Source organism: Schistocerca piceifrons, chromosome 8, assembly GCF_021461385.2.
Source record: "Schistocerca piceifrons isolate TAMUIC-IGC-003096 chromosome 8, iqSchPice1.1, whole genome shotgun sequence".
Lineage (NCBI taxonomy): Eukaryota > Metazoa > Arthropoda > Insecta > Orthoptera > Acrididae > Schistocerca > Schistocerca piceifrons.
Window position 1 is genome coordinate 38,573,049 of NC_060145.1, and position 22,995 is coordinate 38,596,043.

Sequence of the window (22,995 nt, forward strand, 5' to 3'; positions counted from 1 at the left end):
GTTAGTCCTGCGGAGTCACACCCACGCTAAACAATAGCATGCGTAGGACCAGCAAAAATGGTTCAAATGGCTCTGTGCACTATGGGACTTAACATCTACGGTCATCAGTCCCCTAGAACTTAGAACCACTTAAACCTAACTAACCTAAGGACAGTACACAACACCCAGTCATCACGAGGCAGAGAAGAAAATCCCTGACCCCGCCAGGAATCGAACCCGGGAACCCGGGCGTGGGAAGCGAGAACGCTACCGCACGACCACGAGCTGCGGACGTAGGACCAGTAACCTGGGTGTCGTCCTCGACAGCCGATATGACATCTGAGGGTGAAGCTTTAGGCTTCGAAACTGGTCGAATAATAAATAACAAATTACTAGAGACTGAAGCGAATTATTACTCTTCTAATATTTTCCTTAGTTTCAGATGTTCGTCTGATCAAATATTTTGTAAAAATCTAAATGTCACATGCCATTGTTGCCTAGGGCATCCCGTGCTGTAGTTTCGTCTACCTATCGGAAAGGGTATTCTTCCTCTGCACGCGGTTGGCCCTTTTACGTAACTGAGAGGTGTGTTGTATGTGTATTTTTAGAGTGCAAGTGAGTGTAATATAGTGTTGTGTTTTATGATTAGGAGGAGAGAGGGCGGAGGTGTGAAATCCGGTGCCCGTACATAGCCTGAAGCTCTTGAAGAGCAACAAAGCGAGAGCCGAGCTTAAGCTCCCCATCCGATAAACAAATAACCAACAGTGTCACACGCACTAACTTCATGAGACACTGCAGAGAGTTTGGAATCTGACCCCCGACATAGGTTGTTCTTGGTCAGTAGCTTTACACCACGTCCTCTGGTCCCCTTTCTGGGCAAATACAGGCAGTGCAAAATTCCTTAATCACCAGGATTTGCACCTGCTTACAACTGAGGAGAGAGCCATAGAACAGTCGTGAGTTAGCCACCTCGCTTACAGAGGCAGGCACTAAGTGAACTGATAAGATAATAAATGAAGAGGCGAGGAATAAATATAAGAAAAAACCGAGTGGAAGAAGGGATACGTTTTTGATGGAATACATGTAACTTTCAGGGTAATAGGACGAAAATTATAGTGGAGAGCAAAGCTAAAAGAAAAACATCTCTGACGCTCATCTGGACAGCTGGCTTAAAAGTGTTGCTTAAACATTGTTACTGAAAAACCATAGTGGTTGAATCACCGTTGAGAACCATTGAAGTTATGTCCAAGTGCATCGGAGAAGGGCAGAGTCTGCCTGATCTACGTGGCACGCTATGTCATTCTGTCCACCCATGAAAATACTGACTCTGCTTGCTGGCTGGTATAACGAGCAATCAGTTCGGTACAATTGGCGCTTGGATGAAATCTTCCGATTAAATATGGCACGAACGTAAACGTTAGCCTACGCTGCAGGTCCATCTGTTACCTCAACCTTTATTTATCATTCACATTCGCTCGTTACGCCAACTACCATCGAGTCTGTCACCTTTCAACCTAACCTAGACCTAAGGCTACGCCACAGATCAACCTGTCACCTCAAGCAAATGCATGGACTTCAGCCGAACGGCAGGTGTAGTGCTCTCATTTTAGTGACACATGGTGTATGCAATATATGTAGCTGTACTGCATGGGTCGATCATCTCACTTCATAGTTGGAAATAATATCACCGTACATATTATTTGCCACTGTTCCAGATTGTCTCTAGCATTACGCTGTGGGTTACTGCTGCATGATAACGTTAAATGGTACAACAGCAAGAGTAATAGAAGGCAGATTTCAGACTACCTAACAGATCAAAACGAAAATTTCTGTTCCGACACTGACAATGTTGAGTGTTTATGGAAAAAGTTCAAGGCAATCGTAAAATGCGTTTTAGACAGGTACGTGCCGAGTAAAACTGTGAGGGACGGGAAAAACCCACCGTGGTACAACAACAAAGTTAGGAAACTACTGCGAAAGCAAAGAGAGCTCCACTCCAAGTTTAAACGCAGCCAAAACCTCTCAGACAAACAGAAGCTAAACGATGTCAAAGTTAGCGTAAGGAGGGCTATGCGTGAAGCGTTCATTGAATTCGAAAGTAAAATTCTATGTACCGACTTGACAGAAAATCCTAGGAAGTTCTGGTCTTACGTTAAATCAGTAAGTGGCTCGAAACAGCATATCCAGACACTACGGGATGATGATGGCATTGAAACAGAGGATGACACGCGTAAAGCTGAAATACTAAACACCTTTTTCCAAAGCTGTTTCACAGAGGAAGACCGCACTGCAGTTCCTTCTCTAAATCCTCGCACAAACGAAAAAATGGCTGACATCGAAATAAGTGTCCAAGGAATAGAAAAGCAACTGGAATCACTCAATAGAGGAAAGTCCACTGGACCTGACGGGATACCAATTCGATTCTACACAGAGTACGCGAAAGAACTTGCCCCCCTTCTAACAGCCGTGTACCGCTAGTCTCTAGAGGAACGGAGGGTTCCAAATGATTGGAAAAGAGCACAGATAGTCCCAGTCTTCAAGAAGGGTCGTCGAGAAGATGCGCAAAACTATAGACCTATATCTCTTACGTCGATCTCTTGTAGAATTTTAGAACATGTTTTTTGCTCGCGTATCATGTCATTTCTGGAAACCCAGAATCTACTATGTAGGAATCAACATGGATTCCGGAAACAGCGATCGTGTGAGACCCAACTCGCCTTATTTGTTCATGAGACCCAGAAAATATTAGATACAGGCTCCCAGGTAGATGGTATTTTTCTTGACTTCCGGAAGGCGTTCGATACAGTTCCGCACTGTCGCCTGATAAACAAAGTAAGAGCCTACGGAATATCAGACCAGCTGTGTGGCTGGATTGAAGAGTTTTTAGCAAACAGAACACAGCATGTTGTTATCAATGGAGAGACGTCTACAGACGTTAAAGTAACCTCTGGCGTGCCACAGGGGAGTGTTATGGGACCATTGCTTTTCACAATATATATAAATGACTTAGTAGATAGTGTCGGAAGTTCCATGCGGCTTTTCGCGGATGATGCTGTAGTACACAGAGAAGTTGCTGCATTAGAAAATTGTAGCGAAATACAGGAAGATCTGCAGCGGATAGGCACTTGGTGCAGGGAGTGGCAATTGACCCTTAACATAGACAAATGTAATGTATTGCGAATACATAGAAAGAAGGATCCTTTATTGTATGATTATATGATAGCGGAACAAACACTGGTAACAGTTACTTCTGTAAAATATCTGGGAGTATGCGTACGGAACGATTTGAAGTGGAATGATCATATAAAATTAATTGTTGGTAAGGCGGGTACCAGGTTGAGATTCATTGGGAGAGTGCTTAGAAAATGTAGTCCATCAACAAAGGAGGTGGCTTACAAAACACTCGTTCGACCTATACTTGAGTATTGCTCATCAGTGTGGGATCCGTACCAGGTCGGGTTGACGGAGGAGATAGAGAAGATCCAAAGAAGAGCGGCGCGTTTCGTCACTGGGTTATTTCGTAACCGTGATAGCGTTACGGAGATGTTTAATAAACTCAAGTGGCAGACTCTGCAAGAGAGGCGCTCTGCATCGCGGTGTAGCTTGCTCGCCAGGTTTCGAGAGGGTGCGTTTCTGGATGAGGTATCGAATATATTGCTTCCCCCTACTTATACTTCCCGAGGAGATCACGAATGTAAAATTAGAGAGATTAGAGCGCGCACGGAGGCTTTCAGACAGTCGTTCTTCCCGCGAACCATACGCGACTGGAACAGGAAAGGGAGGTAATGACAGTGGCACGTAAAGTGCCCTCCGCCACACACCGTTGGGTGGCTTGCGGAGTATCAATGTAGATGTAGATGTAGATGGATGTCATTCTGTTGCAGACGCCTATTCGCGCAAGAACTAGCGTTATGAGTACGTTGTTCTTGCACGCTCGGCGACTAATGGGCCGCCGTGTTATCACTGGGTCACCAGATCTGTTGTCGGAATAGATACAAAATCCCTGCACGTCTGATAGCAATACTATTCGAGAGCAACCGCATAAAGCATAAAGGCTTACGATGAACTCTTGAAATGAAATCGTCGAGGTCAATTTCAGCTGCCCTGGTCAACAGTGTGTGTATGACATGGGTCGTCATCGGGTAGTCTTACATCAGTGAATAGTCGGGCTTCATTACTGCAGATCTATCAACGATTCAGCGCTGGACCCAGCTGCGAGATATCTAATACTTACAACGATTTGTTCATCACAAATTTCAGAATCTGTTGGTATATCCAAAAACCTCTCTTTCCAACAGAGGCTGGCCAAAACGCTGAACGTTCCTTGACACTTCAAGTTGGATGACTGCATCACTGCGAAAAAAAAATGCAAGTCTACATGTCTCTCTCTCTCCTCATTAAGCAGGTAATCGTATCACATGGGGCCTTTACGGTCGATGCGATTTCTCTGGTGACTCTGTTATTGTCGCAGTCAAATGATGTAATGTCGTATAGGCAGATATTTTGGTTCCAATTAGTCGCTTATAGCTCGCCACTGGAGAAGTGTGTCTGATCACATTTGACGTGTGTCCGACCACAATGAGCACAGTTTTCGGTTATTTACTAAGGGGGACCGAGCGGGGTGGCACAACGGTATGACAATGAACTCGCGCCAAGGAGGTCGGTGGTTCGTATCCACCACGAAAAATCATTGTTTTTTATTGTACCCTTTGAAAGGGTCATAGCCAGTTTCCTTCTCCCAGTCCAAACTGTGATCCACGTATTAAGACCTCGTCGTCGACGAAACTTTAAACCATAATATTACGGCCCGGTTTGGAGTAGCATGTACGAGTATGCCCCAAATTTTCAGGTGTCATGTTGTAGTGCGTGCCTAGAGGTGGATATCGTGGCAAAAGGGTATTACTGATTTTATTTTCCCTTCGATATGAGTCGCCAGTAAAGAACTTCTCATTTTTCTACCAGCGGATCCTCTTTTTTGCAGTCGGGTAGTGTTCAGCGTCCACTGGTTCTCAAAGAAATCATCACAATGTTCGATATCGAATCATGGAAACCACGGAAAGCCAGATAATGAGTCGCTAGCTGGGGATTTTCTCTTGCAGGCGCTGTCAGCCACCATCTAGACTCAATTCGCACTTCGAGACACCATTGCGAGATCGGTGTGGATCATACCATACAAAAAAAGTCTCGTATCACACGGTATTGAGACTTTGAGATATTCATTCTTAACTCTATGAATCTTCTTAGCTTCTCACTTTCTTTCCTGAGTTGTTAAGGACCTGAAAGGGCGGGGAGAGAGTTGCAGTCTTTGAAAGGATTACTGTTAGATAAGATGTAATTAATTTCTGTAATTTAGGGTGCAAGGAAAATGATGGAAATGTTTGTGTACCAACATAAATGGGAATAAAAAAATAATGTAAAGACAAGAAAATGTTTAAAACATATCAATAAAAATCGTGAACGAAATGCAAGAAACATTACGTATGCTGTCGACGCGACGTGATTTCTAAGTTCAGAAGCACGTGGGGAAAGAAAAATACGAAATTAGCTAAGCTACAAACGATGGTCTGATGACGAAACACTGTGACACAAAGTTATTCGCATCAACAGACGCTGACAAGTGCCAAGATAATTATGTGGTGAAGCGTTTGCTTTACAACTATGGACTACAGAAGGGATCACTTTTTCGCGGATTTATCGCAGCCGTCATTTTATATCATTCAGAAAAAGTGGTGGATCTTTCGCATTAATTCAGAATTCCAGACTGTCTTTGTTCTGTGTCGTTCGATCTTGGAATGGCTGTGAGCTGTTACGTGTAGTCGACTTACAAATGCGGCCTGCGTCGGCCGCCATAGCGGGAACGTCCGGTGGGACTGTTCCCGCGTGCGTGACCTGACTTGACTGAAAGCGTTCGTACGTCGCCCCTAATATATTCACTATTCTATTAATATCGTCACGTCCAAATTCGATGTCAATACTATGTAAACGACACCAAGTTTAAATCTAAAAAAATTCCTTTGAGATAAAAAATGTAATATTTATAGAAAGTATAGTTCAAATGGCTCTGAGAACTATGGGACTTAACATCTGAGGTCATCAGTCCCCTAGAACTTAGAACTACTTAAACCTAACTAAACTAAGGACATCACACACATCCACGACCGAGGCAGGATTCGAACCTGCGACCGTAGCAGCAGCGCGCTTTCTGACTGAAGCGCCTAGAACCGCTCGGCCACCGCGACCGGCTATAGAAAGTATGATTTATAAGCAGTTTCAGAGAAAGGTCGTTATAGAACTGCCAGAGAAACGAGTTCTTTTATACCGTCACATTGCAGTATTACAAGTCTCAATCTCTTTTTCTCTTTCCTCAACACCCCTCCTCCCCCACTTCCTCTCTATCATTCCATTTTCCCAAAGTATGTTTTCATTAAATTATCGCTGCTTCAATGATGAAAATACAAATTACTTAGCAGCTGTAGGTTACTGCCTCGTAAATCCTGAGAAAGGTACGCCTTTTTTCCGGACGTTCCCAAACATTACTTAACTCAGAATCATACTCTGACATGACAAAAGTCATGGGATGCTCCTAATGTCACGTCGAACCTACATTTTCTCGAAATGGTGCAGAAACTCTACGTGTCATGGACTCAAGTCGTTTGAAGGCCCGTGCAGATCGGTTCAATTGGACCAGAGGACGCAGTCTAGTCCATACAGGCACAGCCCACACCATTATGGAGCCACGACCAGCTTGCACATTGTCTTGTTGATAACTTGCATCCACGGCTTCACACTCGAACCTTACAACCAGTTCTTACCAGCTGAAATCGAGACTCATCATACCACGGTTTTCCAGTTGGCTGGGGTCCAACCGATATGGTCATGAGTCCAGTAGAGGCGCTGCTGGCGATCTCGTGCTCTTAGCAAAGGCACTCGCGCCGGTCGTCTGGTGCCACAGGCCATTTACGCCACGTTTCGCTGCACGGTCGTGACGGACACGTTCACCATCCGTCTCACATTGATTTCTGCGGCTATTGCACGCAGTATTCCTTGTCTGTTAGCACTGAAAACCTACGCAAACGCCGCTGCTCTCGGTAAATATTTGTGTCAGTTTCGAGTGGTACTGCGAAATTTTTTTCCCAGCAAGGTAACATCAGTTGTATGGTTTCGTCAGTTTTTGCGGCTATATTGCGCTTTTATGCCATCCTTGTGCAGTACTACGCATATAGATGTGTAATTAGGCCCAATCTTTGTGGTTAATTACGTAATTAGCTTCGAACTTTGTGTCAGTTTTCTGACCAAAATAAATAAAGTACGCTAAACCAACGCTCCTCTCCCGCATCTGGACAGTTTCCATGTGTTAGGGCTTGCACTTGGGCTTTCCATCCAGGAGCACCATTGTTCGAGTCCCAGAAAGGGCACATCGAGTTTTAATTTTCCCATCAGTTCCAAGCACCTCCGGTGGTTTGGTTGTGTTTGGGGACGGGGGTAGGGGGTACACTTGAGCTTTCCACCCAGGAGAAGCAGGGTTCGAGTCCCAGAAAGGATACCGCCAATTTCAATTTCCCACCAAAATTCTAAATTCTCACTAATAGGGAAGGTTGGTGGGTGTGGTGGTAGGGGAGGGGGAAAGGGAAGGAGGGGGCTGGGGCACACGTGCAGGCTGAGAAAACACGAGGCATCATCTGGGGTTGCGGCTGGGCACGGTCGGGGGCTGGGGTATGTGGGGGTGATGAAGTGGTCATTTCAATTAATTTTCATATCAATTTTATATCAAAAGTGTGCTACAAATGGCTTTACACTACAACTGATATTGTGTTTTTCACTTGTCGGCCATATTCCTATTATATTCTGTACTTGATGGTATTGTAAGCAGGAGTCTGCAATCCCAAGCAATGGACTAATATCCATCGGCCACTGCGTTGTACGATGTGAGAGGTAATGTCTGATATTTCGCACTCTAGGCACACTCTTGAAACTCCAGATCTCTGAATGTTGAATTCCCTAACAAATTCCGAAATGTAATGTCCCATACGTGTAGCTCCAACTACCATTCCTCGTTCAGAATCTGTTAATTCCCGTCGTACGGCCATAATCACGTGGGAAGTCTTTTCAGATAAATCACCTGAGTACAAATGACAGCTTCGCTAATGCATTGCCCCTTTATACCTTATGTACGCGGTACTACCGCCATCTGTATGTGTGATTTGTCACCTCAGTGTTCTATACCATTGTGTACTATTCTATTGAATTTAACATATGAGTCCAGCTCGGTTTTCCGCTACGTATTCGAACACGGAATGCTACTCGTCACTGGTCACTCGTCAGCACGATGTGTAGCTGCATTCCTTCGGCTTCGCACTTCCTCATTGTACAGCAGTGGGATTTGTATTTGTTAGTAATCTATAATGAGGGTTAGCGTAAAACCAGATATTACTGAACCCTTTCGCACGTGTACTGAAGGCTTCATAAATGTATTTATCTTATGTTTACTGACCAGCATACGCGACTGAAGTCACTGGTGCTCGATTCGGAGGTAAGATGGTTCGAATCCTGACGGTGGAAAATTTTCACTGCCAGTATTTGGCCGGAAAGAGGAGGAGACGCAGTGGCGAAAAGTTCTTGATCACCAGCCTTTGCACCAATGTCCCGGATTAAATTTCAAAACAGTCCGCAGCGTCTCACGAAGAGTGGGCCCCCAGTGTCCTGGATTGCATTTCAGATCTGTCCACAGTTTCTCATTGAATGAGGGCATTTGACACTGCTGATGGTGTGATCCGTCCTTGGTGCTGTTCGTGAGTAGCAGGTTGTGTGCCGGCAGTACGTTTCACTACCTCGCTTCCCTTCGTCCATAACACACACACACACCCAATGCTACACTGTACAACCACTCATCCAAGTCACACACGCAACACAGATATAACTCTGACACATCATAACATGTAAGAGGAAGAAACACAAAACCAACTTCCACTAGGACCTTGTCTACAACGCCGATGGTGGATTCGTGCACCTGCTGCTCTCCATCTACATCTACATCCATACTCCGCAAGCCACCTGACGGTGTGTGGCGGAGGGTACCCTGAGTACCTCTATCGGTTCTCCCTTCTATTCCAGTCTCGTATTGTTCGTGGAAAGAAGGATTGTCGGTATGCTTCTGTGTGGGCTCTAATCTCTCCGATTTTATCCCTATGGTCTCTTCGCGAGATATACGTAGGAGGGAGCAATATACTGCTTGACTCTTCGGTGAAGGTATGTTCTCGAAACTTTAACAAAAGCCCATACCGTCTCTCCTGCAGAGTCTTCCGCTGGAGTTTATATATCATCTCCGTAACGCTTTCGCGATTAGTAAATGATCCTGTAACGAAGCGCGCTGCTCTCCGTTGGATCTTCTCTATCTCTTCTATCAACCCTATCTGGTACGAATCCCACACTGCTGAGCAGTATTCAAGCAATGGGCGAACAAGCGTACTGTAACCTACTTCCTTTGTTTTCGGATTGCATTTGCTTAGGATTCTTCCAATGAATCTCAGTCTGGCATCTGCTTTAGCGACTATCAACTTTATATGATCATTCCAATTTAAACACTCCTAATGCATACTCCCAGATAATTATGGAATTAACTGCTTCCTGTTGCTGACCTGCTATATTGTAGCTAAATGATAAAGGATCTGTCTTTCTACGTATTCGCAGCACATTACACTTGTCTACATTGAGATTCAATTGCCATTCCCTGCACCATGCGTCAATTCGCTGCAGATCCTCCTGCATTTCAGTACAATTTTCCATTGTTACAACCTCTCGACATACCACAGCATCATCCGCAAAAAGCCTCAGTGAACCTCCGATGTCATCCACAAGGTCATTTATGTATATTGTGAATAGCAACGGTCCTACGACACTCCCCTGCGGCACACCTGAAATCACTCTTACTTCGGAAGACTTCTCTCCATTGAGAATGACATGCTGCGTCCTGTTATCTAGGAACTCTTCAATCCAATCACACAATTGGTGTGATAGTCCATATGCTCTTACTTTGTTCATTAAACGACTGTGGGGAAGTCAAGAAACACGGCATCTACCTGGGAACCCGTGTCTGTGGCCCTCTGAGTCTCGTGGACGAATAGCGCGAGCTGGGTTTCACACGATCGTCTTTTTCGAAACCCATGCTGATTCCTACAGAGTAGATTTCTAGTCTCCAGAAAAGTCATTATACTCGAACATAATACGTGTTCCAAAATTCTACAGCTGATCGACGTTAGAGACATAGGTCTATAGTTCTGCACATCTGTTCGACGTCCCTTCTTGAAAACGGGGATGACCTGTGCCCTTTTCCAATCCTTTGGAACGCTACGCTCTTCTAGAGACCTACGGTACACCGCTGCAAGAAGGGGGCAAGTTCCTTCGCGTACTCTGTGTAAAATCGAACTGGTATCCCATCAGGTCCAGCGGCCTTTCCTCTTTTGAGCGATTTTAATTGTTTCTCTATCCCTCTGTCGTCTATTTCGATATCTACCATTATGTCATCTGTGCGGCAATCTAGGGAAGGAACTACAGTGCAGTCTTCCTCTGTGAAACAGCTTTGGAAAAAGACATTTAGTATTTCGGCCTTTAGTCTGTCATCCTCTGTTTCACTACCATTTTGGTCACAGAGTGTCTGGACATTTTGTTTTGATCCACCTACCGCTTTGACATAAGACCAAAATTTTTTAGGATTTGGCTATGTTTATGTTTGCTGTGAAGTTCCCTTTGCTTCCGCAGCAGTTTTCTAACTCGGTTGTTGTACCACGGTGGCTCTTTTCGATCTCTTATGATCTTGCTTGGCACATACTCGTCTAACGCATATTGTACGATGGTTTTGAACTTTGTCCACTGATCCTCTATCTGTACTTAAGACAAAACTTTTGTGTTGAGCCATCAAGTACTCTGAAATCTGCTTTTTGTCACTTTTGCTAAACAGAAAAATCTTCCTACCTTTTTTAATATTTCTATTTACGGCTGAAATCATCGATGCAATAACCGTTTTATGATCGCTGATTCCCTGTTCTGCGTTAACTGTTTCAAATAGTTCGGGTCTCTTTGTCACCAGAAGGTCTAATATGTTATCGCCACGAGTCGGTTCTCTGTTTAACTGCTCAAGGTAGTTTTCAGATAAAGCACTTAAAAAAATTTCACTGTATTCTTTGTCCCTGCCACCCGTTATGAACGTTTGAGTCTCCCAGTCTATATCCGGCAAATTAAAATCTCCTCCCAGAACTGTAACATGGTGGGGAAATCTACTAGAAATATTTTCCAAATTTTCCTTCAGGTGCTCAGCCACAACAGCTGCTGAGCCAGGGGGCCTATAGAGACATCCAATTACCATGTCTGAGCCTGCTTTAACCGTGTCCTTCACCCAAATTATTTCACATTTCGGATCTCCGTCAATTTCCTTCGATACTATTGCACTTGTTATCGCTATAAACACGCCTCCCCCTTCACTGTCCAGCCTGTCTCTGTGATATACATTCCAATCTGAGTTTAGAATTTCATTACTGTTTACATCTGGTTTCAGCCAACTTTCTGTCGCTAGTACTGTGTGGGCATTGTGACCGTTTATTATTAAGAGGAGTTCTGGGGTCTTTCTATAGACGCTCCTGCAGTATACTATTAGCAGATTAATATTGTTATTCCCTGCTGCATTTTGCCTACTCCTACCTTGCCGCGTCTCAGGAGGCGTCTTGTCGGGCCTAGGGAGGGAATTCTCTAACCTAAAAAACCCACATGTGCACTCCACACGTACTCCGCTACCCTAGTAGCCGCTTCCTGCGTGTAGTGGACGCCTGACCTATTCAGGGGGACCCTACATTTCTCCATTTCCTATGTACGCGGATACTTTGACTTTCTTATGCTTATTGATTTACGTCTCTGTTACATAATACAGACCATCTGAGTATGTGTAATGAACGTAATTGGCAACGGGTATTAAAGCATTTCTTAACAGCAGCTGATGTGAAGTTTTACAGATGCATTAAAATAAAGTGTGTGGCCAAAATTCACTGGAAGAGTAGTCCCATTTGAAACGATACTTGTGCAGACTGTTACATACAGATGTCCAGTGCACGAGACAACACGGCGCAAGTTAACCGACTTTGAACGTCAGACGACAATCGACACAAGAAGCACAGCCGGCCGGTGTGGCCGAGCGGTTCTAGGCGCTACACTGTGGAACCGCGCGACCGCTACGATCGCAGGTTCGAATCCTGCCTCGGGCATGGATATGTGTGATGTCCTTAGGTTAGTTAGGTATTCGTAGTTCTAAGTTCTAGGGGACTGATGACCTCAGATGTTAAGTCCCATAATGCTCAGAGCCATTTTTTTGGACGACCACAAATGGCGGGTCGTCAGGAAGCCTTTCTACCGGTACTCTACGGAAACAGACGCACTGCATACATTTCAGCAGTTGATGATAGACATCATATCCAATGCCATCCCATGACTTTAGACCATTCACTGTATAAGATTAGCAACTTTCTTGGAGAAGTTATATCACACAGCGTTGCGTTACAACATCTTTGTAACCAAGATTTCTCAAATTACCACACCGTACCTCAGAGCGTGTGGTCAACTGGGTAGGTGTCAGATAAGTGTAAATGTCGTGTGAGTAGGCCCTCCCGTCGGGTAGACCGTTCGCCTGGTGCAAGTCTTTCGATTTGACGCCACTTTGACGACTTTCGCGTCGATGGGGGTGGAATGATGATGATTAGGACAACACAACACCCAGTCCCTGAGAGAAGAAAATCTCCGACCCAGCCGGGAATCGAACCCAGGCCCTTAGGACTGACATGTTGTCGCGCTGACCACTCAGCTACCGGGGGTGGACGGTGTCAGATTACCAATGCAAATGTCAGGTAGTCAACCTGATGTGTCAGTAACTGAGTTAGCGAAGAGACACAGTCAGGCATTTAAAGAAAGGTAACGCATTAAAAAATTTATTTATAATATGTGCACTTAATAATTGAGATTACATAACGTTGAAGTGCTATGAGTTCTATGCAGTTTCAACATTTTGTTGATGTAGAACCGGCAGCCTGTCAGTTTAGAAGAGTTTCTTACCAAACTGTCACGGTTATAGTAAGTATATTTTGACGAGTAGTTCGAACCGACTGGTTCTTTCTCAAGGCTGAGGCTGCACCTAAGGTGCTTGATCTTAATGGCAACCGTCTGAAATTAACAATCCATGAGTTACACAGTAAGAATAGATAAATGTCACAATATACCGGATGATCAAAAAGTCAGTATAAATTTTGAAACTTAATAAACCACGGAATAATATAGATAGAGAGGTAAAAATTGACACACATGCTTGGCATGACATGGGGTTTTATTAGAACCAAAAAAAAAAACTAAGTTCACACAATGTCCGACAGATGGCGCTGGACAGCAAAACATCTGTAACTGCTACCGTGACGGGTGAGAGGTACGCCGATATGTTACAAAATCGCATCATCCCCAGCCTTGCTGATAAACACCTGCTGGAACGTACGATGTTTATGCAGGATGGCGCTCCACATATTGCTAGACGCCTGAAAGATCTCTTGCGCGCGTCGTTTGGTGATGATCGTGTGCTCAGCAGCCACTTTCGTCATGCTTGGCCTCCCAGGTCCCCAGGCCTCAGTCCGTGCGATTACTGGCTTTGGTGTTACCTGAAGTCGCAAGTGTAAAGTGATCGACCGACATCTCTAGGGATGCTGAAAGACAACATCCGACGCCAATGCCTCACCATAACTCCGGACATGCTTTACAGTTGTTGAGGAATGATAGTGGACATATTGAGCATTTCCAGTAAAGAACATCATCTTTGCTTTGTCTTACTTTGTTATGCTAGTTATTGCTATTCTGATCAGATGTAGCGCCATCTGTCGGACATATTTGAACTTTTGTATTTTTTTAGTGCTAATAAAACCCCATGTCATTCCAAGCAAGTGTGTCAATTTGTACCTATCTACATTATTCCGTGATTTACTCAGTTTTTAAATTTATACTGACTTTTTGATCACCCGGTACATAAGCTCACTATATAGGTCATAATCTCTCGAATATTTTCTTTTATTTCCGTCATAGCTTCTTCGATGTATGGATTGAACAGTAGGGGCGAAATACTGCATGCCTGTCTTATACCCTTTTTAATCCGAGCACTTCGTTTTCTGTCTTCCTCTATTTCCTCTTGGTTCTTATGTATATTATATGTCACTCGTCTTCCCCTACAGCTTACTCCTGTTTCTCTAAGAATTTCGAACGTCTTGCACCGTTTTGTATTGTCGAACGCTTTTTCTAGGTCGACGAATGCTATTAGTGTGTCTTGACTGATTTTTATTCAACCTTGATTCTTTATCAGGCGCAATTTCACAATTATCTCTCTGGTGACTTTACCTTTCGTAAAACCAAACTGATCGTAATATAACTGATCCTCGATTTTCTTTTCCGTCAGCAGATCGGATGCTTGTGCCGTGAAGCTGATTCTGTGATAGTTTTCTCACCTATCTAACCTTGCTATCTTAGGAATTTTGTGGACGATATTTTTCGGGAAGTTTGTTTTTACCTCCCCAGTTTCATAGACTCAACACACCAACATGAGTAGACGAATGGTTGCCGCTTCCCGATTTTAGAAATTCCGATGGAATGTTATCTATACATTCTAACTTATTTGACCTCAAGTTTTTCAGACCTCTTTTAAATTCTGACTCTAATATTAGATCCCCTACATCATCCCATCGACTCCAATTTCTTCTTATAACAATTCATCAGACGACCCTTCCCACTCACAGAGGTCTTCAGTGTTCCCTTTCTGTTTTGTCTTCCGCGTTTAAGAGTGGAATTCCCGTAGCACTCTTAATGTTACCACCCTGCCTTTAATTTGACTTTCTTCTATACCGAATCGGTCCTCCCTGCGATCATTTCAGTTTCGATTTCTTCACATGATTTCTGCAGCCATTTCTCCTTGGCTGTCCTGTATTAATATTTATTTTATCCCTAACTGACTTGATTGCTGTGTTCCTGAATTTCCCTGAATATGTTTGTACTTCCTTTTTTTGTCTTCGGAGTTACTTTCCTTTCCCCTGTGTTTGTATGTCCAGCATCTGTGATGGACCTTTTTTAGAGATTTCCACACCTTTTCAACTGAGCTGCCTACTCCGGTCTTACTTATCGAAGTATCAACATGCTTAGCGAACTTCAAAAGCGTCATGTCATTCTTCAGTACTACAGTATCTCACTTCCTTGCACATCGATTCTTTCGGACGATTCTCGTAAATTCATTCTGCTCCTCATTTCTAAATCTACGACTGCTATAAACGCAGGTCCGCGTTTCTGCAGTCTGTCGTAGGATCAGCATTGCCTTGTGTGTTCAGATAGTTCACAGGAAATTAACATTGTGTTCAAGTCGTTTGTCAATCCACTTCCCATTTCTACACATTTGTTCCACCTTCCAACCTTCCCTCTCTTACTTAGTTTTGGCTTGCCGTCTTTGGTCTTGATATGCATACGGCTACTTTTCTTTGCTCAAAAGGTCTTCCCTATTTTAAGTTCATATATGCTGCGTCTACCTTTACCATCCATGCTTGCATTTTTCCTCTAGGTATTCTTATTTTACCATTTTCCACTCATATGTTTTAGACATCTGTATTCTCTTTTGCCTAATTTGTTGGATGAATTTCTATATTTTCCCCTTTGGTTAGTTAAATTCAATACCTCGTTTGTATCCAGTGATTTCTTCTGTCCCACTTTTCCCACTTTCACTCTCAGTGGCCTTATAATTCATCTCTTAAAACTAACCATTTATCCACTAGCTTATTCCTTTCCCCTATTTCATTCAATAGTTGCCAGACGATCCCTGTAAAATTCTCAACAACCTCAGGGTCTTCACTTACCCAGATTGCATCTCCTTAATTTCCTGCTTTTTGCTACCTCTTTACTTGTAACCCACACTTCATAACCGATATGTTATCATCAGCCTGCATCTGCCCCTAGAAATGTCTCATAGTTTAAAATCTGGTTTCAGGAACTCTACCTTACCATCTGACACATTCCATTTTCACAGTATTCTATGTATGCCACATTCATTCAAGAGTGTCAGATAGTATTAGTGATGATTAGTTAATGCTCTAGGCAAAATTCTACCAGGTGTTTCCCATTTTATTCCTTCCACTGGGTCTATGTATTCTTAGTATATTTCCTTCTCTTACCACCAACATCCAGTTCCTCCTCACTTTTGTCTCCCATAACTATCTGCGTAATTTTGTGTCATCGTACGTTCTTTCCATCTCTTCATCATCTATGGTGTTAGAAAACATGTAAAAGTGGTGGCTGTTGACGTCGTGTTTATCTTTGTACGTAATTCCGACGGCAGTTTAAAGATGAGTTTGAGTACTGTCATATTAAATTATGGATTGTTGCAGTGACTAACAGTAGCAGAGTGATTAAAACGCTTGATCTTAATACAGCAAATGCAGAGGAGAAAATGTCAGACATTTTGAATTGTAAATAAAAGCGAACCACAAGAAAGGTAGTGTTGTATAACTATAGTAGTCTGGATTTATGTACTGCAAATTACAATGTAAAAGCTGTTGCGATGGTCGCAGCAAGTTGTTCTGGAGCGATTAGTTTTCTATGTGTTGACTAAGGGATGAGATAGGGAACAATCATGAACGGTAATTCATCAAAAATGGTTCAAGTGGCTCTGAGCACTATGGGACTTAACTTCTGAGGTCATCAGTCCCCTAGAACCTAGAACTACTTAAACCTAACTAACCTAAGGACATCACACACATCCATGCCCGAGGCTGGATTCGAACCTGCGACCGAAGCGGTCGCGCGGTTCCAGACTGTAGCGCCTAGAACCGCTCGGCCACCCCGGCCGGTTGACCCATAGTCACGTCGTCGTTAACTGGAGACTTGCCCTGGTGTGGTGACTCTCAACAGCCTGCTACCGTCATTACCGTTGTGCAATTCAATTTCCTGATGAACGCAGCTAGCCACATCACCTTGCGTTTATGTTGTTCCTACATTCATGTCGCCAAACTTGGGGCTAGCAGCCAGTGGCTGCCAATGCCGTGATTCTCGCTTCTTATTACTTTTGCTAGAAGACTTATTACTTTTGCTAACAGACTGGGTAGCAACATACCTTTTGCCGAATGTTGGGATTCTGATAAGAACTGCTGGCAAGATTTTCTCTGTTGATAACAGCGACAGAGCACCCTACTAAATGGCCTACAGATGCTGCGTCAGCTAATTGTCAGCCTCTGAGGTGTTCCTTCAACTTCGGAAGCAGGCCGAAGTCACACGCACCCGTGGCTGGTGAGCAATGAAAGTGCTCGAAGACCTTTCTATGGCGCCATTGCAATAAGAGCTTGGCACTGATTGTGGCAATACAGTTTCCGTTGTCATGCGACACATGCCACACCGTTTGATGACTGAGATCAACCTGTATGGATATTTCCTAGGTAGTCCATTGATGGTCGACGGAAACGAGACCACTCACAATGTCAGTCTGATCTAGGGGAATGAACAGCTGACCTGTGTTGTGCAAATCTGTAGTCTCTCACTGAGCCGCACAAGACGCCCCCACAAAACGTCCGCACAGAACGCCTCTACCCGTTGTAAAATTGTCTATACGGTAATGCATTCTCACCATAGATTTCAAACAATCCTCAGTAACATTCTGATACATTTTCGTCACGCATCACCCTTTGAAAGCTGGCCGTTGTGACCGAGCGGTTGTAGGTGCTTCAGTCCGGAACAGCGCGACCGCTACGATGGCAGGTTCGAATCCTGCCTCCGGCATGGATGTGTGTGATGTCCTTAGGTTAGTTAGGTTTAAGTAGTTCTAAGTTCTAGGGGACTTATGACCAGCCGGCCGTGGTAGCCGTGCGGTTCTAGGCGCTACAGTCCGGAACCGCGGGGCTGCTACGGTCGCAGGTTTGAATCTTGCCTCGGGCATGGATGTGTGTGATGTCCTTAGGTTAGTTAGGTTTAAGTAGTTCTAAGTTCTAGGGGACTGATGACCTAAGATGTTAAGTCCCATAGTGCTCAGAGCCATTTCAACCATTTTTGAACTGATGACCTTATATATTAAGTCCCATAGGGCTCAGAGCCCTGTCGTCATCCGTATGGAAACCTACTTGCTTTTTCCGTTACGTGGACGACACGTTCGTCATCTGGCCACATGGTATGGATAAACTCCTTGACTTCCTCACACATCTAAACTCCATACACCCCAACATCAAATTCACTATGGAGACTGAAACGGAGGGTAAATTACCTTTCCTTGACGTCTTGGTCAAGAGAAGGGCTGACGGCACCCTAGGTCATGGGGTGTATCGGAAGACTACGCACACTGATCTGTAATTGCACGCAGACAGCTGCCACCACCCTTCACAGAGGAATGGGGTACTTAAAACTCTAGTACATAGGGCGCGCACTATCTCTGACGCAGAGAGTCTACCCCAGGAATTGGAACATCTGAGAACTGTATTTCGGAAAAATGGGTACTCAGAGTGGCAGATTCAACGTGCTCTCCGCCCAACCACTGCAGCACAACCTCTTGAGATGGATGAAGTCACGAGGGAGGAGGTAGGCACTGCATTTATTCCATACACAGGCGCACTCTCGGGGAAAATCGCTCGCATTCTGAAGAATCACCGGGTCCTAACTGTGTTTTGTCCTCCAAATAAAACTCGTGCACTGGTGGGGAGCGCCAAAGATGACCTCGGTTTGAGGAAGGCCGGCGTGTACCAGATTCCGTGTCAATGTGGCAAGTCGTATATTGGTCAGACGATGCGTACCGTCGAGGATCGATGCCGTGAACACCAGAGGCACACTCGCCTGATGTATCCGAGCAAGTCGGCGGTCGCTGAACATTGTTTGTCGGAAAATCACGCCATGGAATATGACCGCACGAGGATTCTGGTACAGACGTCGAGATACTGGGACAGCGTTGTTAGAGAGGCCATCGAAATTCGCACCAATGACGACCTCATAAACCGTGACTGTGGCTATAATCTTAGCAAGGCTTGGGAACCAGCGATCGGGTTAATCAAGAGTAAATCGAGCAAACGTATAGTTGTGACGACCACGGCGGACAGAGCCATCACTCCGACGTCATCTCAGACGCCGTCGCAATCTGTTCCACCGCGCGACCGTGGCGCGGGGCGCGGACGGCGGAGGGAGCGCGCCGCGGGTGGAGGGTATTTAAATCGGCCGCCGCCGCGACCGAACCCAGTTCCCTCTGAGCAGCCATAGCGTACGGATCTCCGTGCCGGCACGTTCACAGGAGCTCAGTCCGTCAGTTCACCTGATGATGGCGACATGTATGATCGCCGAAATATTGTGCCCGTTGGACACTATAGACCGGCAGCACACCCGTGGATATTTTGACTAATTTAACCATTGTTGAACCCTCTGAAAACACGCGTTAGAGCGATAAAATCGACACTTTTCACTTCAACGTCACACAGCAACAATACTCCTAACTGGATGTCGCTTAGATGCACACTACACGTCGACAACAACGTCACCCGACTGCTCCCATAAACTATTTGCGCATGCCCAATCTCGAGACTACGTTTCCACTACTTTATTTGCAGAACAGATTCTCATAATCTACATTTACGATTTCCCGTACACTTACTGTAAGACATACACTGCACTGTAATGCCGTAGCTTAAGGCCTTTCCTCTACATTTACATATATATCTACATGGATACTCTGCAAGTCACGTTTAATTGCCTGGCAGAAGGTTCATCGAACCACCTTCACAATTCTCTATTATTCCAATCTCGTATAGCGAGCGGAAAGAACGAACACCTATATATTTACGTACGAACTCTGATTTCCCTTGTTTCATCGTGGTGATCGTTTCTCCCTATGTAGGTCGGTGTCAACAAAATATTTTCGCATTCGGATGAGAAAGTTGGTGATTGGAATTTCGTGAGAAGATACCGTCGCTACGAAAAACGCCTTTCTGTTAATGACGTTCAGCCCTATTCCTGTAGCATTTCTGTGACACTCTCTCCCATATTTCTCGATAATACAAAACGTGCTGCCCTTCTTTGAACTCTTTCGATGTACTCCATCAGTCTGATCTGGTAAGGATCCAACACCGCGCAGCAGAATTCTAAAAGAGGACGGGTAAGCGTAGTGTAGGCAGTCTCCTTAGTAGATCTGTTACATTTTCTAAGTGTCCTGCCAATAAACGCAGTCAGACTTCCCCACAACATTTTCTATGTGTTCCTTCCAATTTAAGTTGTTCGTAATTGTAATTCCTTGGCATTTAGTTGAATTTACGGCCCTTACATTTGACTGATTTATCGTGTAACCGAAGTTTAACGAGTTCCTTTTAGCTCTCAAGTGGATGACCTCACACTTTTCGTTACTGAGGATCAACTGCCAATTTGCGCAACATTCAGATATCGTTTCTAAATCGTTTTGCAGTTTGTTTTGTTCTTCTGATGTCTTTACTAGACGATAAACGACAGCGTCATCTGCAAACAACCTAAGAAGGCCGCTCAGATTGTCTCCCAAATCGTTTATATAGATAAGGAACAGCAAAGGGCCAATAACACTACCTTGGGGAACGCCAGAAATTACTTCTGTTTTACTCGATGACTGTCCGTCAATTACTACGAACTGTGACCTCTCTAACAGGAAGTCACAGATACAGTCACATAACTGAGACGACATTCCATAAGCACTCAATTTCACTATAAGCCACTTGTGTGGTACAGTGTCAAAAGCATTATAGAAATCCAGAAATACGGAATCGATCTGAAATCCCCTGTCAATAGCACTCAACACTACATGTGAATAAAGAGCTAGTTGTGTTTCACAAGAACGATGTTTTCTAAACCCATGTTGACTGTGTGTCAATAGACCGTTTTCTTCGAGGTAATTCATCATGTTCGAACACAATATATGTTCCAAAATGCTGCCTGATATGGGCCTTTAATTTAGTGGATTACTCCTACTACCTTTCTTGAATATTGGTGTGGTCTGTGCAACTTTCCAGTCTTTGGGTATGGATCTTTCGACGAGCGAACGGTTGTATATGTTTGTCAAGTATGGAGCTAATGCATCAGCATACTCTGAAAGGAACCTAATTGGTATACAGTCTGGACCAGAGGACTTGCTTTCATTAAGTGATTTAAGTTGCTTCACTACTCCGGGGATATTTACTTCTACGTTACTCGTGTTGGCAGCTGTTCTTGATTCGAATTCTGGAATATTTACTTCGTCTTCTCTTGTGAAGGCATTTCGGAAGGCTGTGTTTAGTAACTCTGCTTTGGCAGCACTCTCTTCAATAGTATCTCCATTGCTATCGCGCAGAGAAGGCATTGATTGTTTCTTGCCGCTAACATACTTCACATACTTCCAGAATCTCTTTGGATTTTCTGCCAGGTTTCGAGACAATGTTTCGTTGTGGAAACTGTTATAAGCATCTCGCATTGAAGTCCACGCTAAATTTCGAGCTTCTATAAATGATCGACAGTCTTGGTATTTTGCGTCTGTTTGGATTTGGCATGTTTGTTTCGTTGTCCCTGCAACAGTGTTCTGACCCGTTTTGTGTTGCAAGGAGTATCAGCTCAGTCGTTTGTTGATTTATTTGGTATAAATCTCTCAATTGCTGCCGATACTATTTCTCTGAATTCAAGGCACATCTGGTCTATACTTATATCATTAATCTGGATGGACTGGAGATTGTCTCTCAGGAAGGTGTCAAGTGATTTTTTATCTGCTTTTTTGAGTAGGTATATTTTTCGCTTATTTTTCGAGTATTTTGGGATTACAGTATTCAATCTTGCTACGACATCTCTGTGTTCACTACTCCCTGAAACGGTTTTGATGTTCGTTATTAACTCAGGATTATTTGTTGCTAAGAGGTCAAGTGTGTTTTCACAACCGTTTACTATTCGCGTGGGCTCATGAACTAACTGCTCGAAATAATTTTCAGAGAATACATTTAGCACACTTTCTGGTGATATTTTATGCGTACCTCCGGAATTAAACATGTATTTTCGCCAACATATCGAGGGTAAATTAAAGTCACCACCAGCTATAATCGTATGAGTCGCGTACGTGTTTGAAACCAAACTCAAGTTTTCTTTGAACCTTTCAGCAACTGTATCATCTGAATTGGGAGGTCGGTAAAATGATCCAATTATTATTTTATTCCGGTTGCCAACAATGCCCGCTGCTCATACTAACTCACAGGAACTCTAGGACGTAGTTGCAGTGTGAGGAGTAGATTTGTGAAAGCGTGTGCGTGTGTGTGGCGTTGCAGCGTGTCGTCGGCGGTGCCGGTGGTGTACGTGGGCGGCGCGCCGGGTAACGGCCTGAGCGCCGTGTTGCTACGCGACGGCGCCGACGGCAGCAACCCGGGCGGCGGCTCCGGGGGCGGCGCCGGGGGCGGCGTGGGCAGCGGCTTCGTCGACACCATCCTCTCCTGGTTCCCGCACATCCCCATCATCAACCCCGCACCTCCAACGTCGCCCGTAGACGGCTCCAAGGTAAGACGAGAACATGCACTGTACGACACAGCAATTTACTGAACCAGCCAAAATATTCTTACACTAAAGTGCGGGTTGACGAATTGTTGAATGAATCACTCGCAGAAATATGTGCAGTCTGTAAAGCGCTGAATAGGTTGCTGAGGAAAATTTAGTGGTAGTAAGTAAGCTGAATTCATCATCATCAGTTTTCTGCTATATTAGCAGGTCCTTTGCCTCTCCATTTTCTGCGATCCATTGCTTCCTTCATATAGCTGCCGTATGTTGTAGCGTCCATCATGCCATCCTGTATCTGAAATCTCTTCCTTCCTTGCTTCCTTTTCCCTGAATTCATTATTCCAAAATTAGGCGTTTCGGACATTGCCATCATCAGATATCCTGGAACATCATGTTATACATACATACAAAACTTACACATTGTAGTTCTAACGATCATAAGCAGTCTCATTATGATACTTGTATTGTATTGAACTGCGGACC

At 44.3% G+C, this 22,995-nt stretch overlaps 1 protein-coding gene across 1 annotated transcript in view; it reads left to right on the forward strand.

The window, feature by feature from the left end:
• Positions 1-22,995, forward strand: part of LOC124711723 (translation initiation factor IF-2-like) — an 85,081-nt gene that overhangs the window by 31,968 nt on the left and 30,118 nt on the right. Inside the window, exon 3 of the mRNA XM_047241932.1 lies at positions 22,290-22,515. Within this exon, the coding sequence (XP_047097888.1) occupies positions 22,290-22,515 (226 nt within the window). The remainder of the gene's footprint in view (positions 1-22,289; positions 22,516-22,995) is intronic.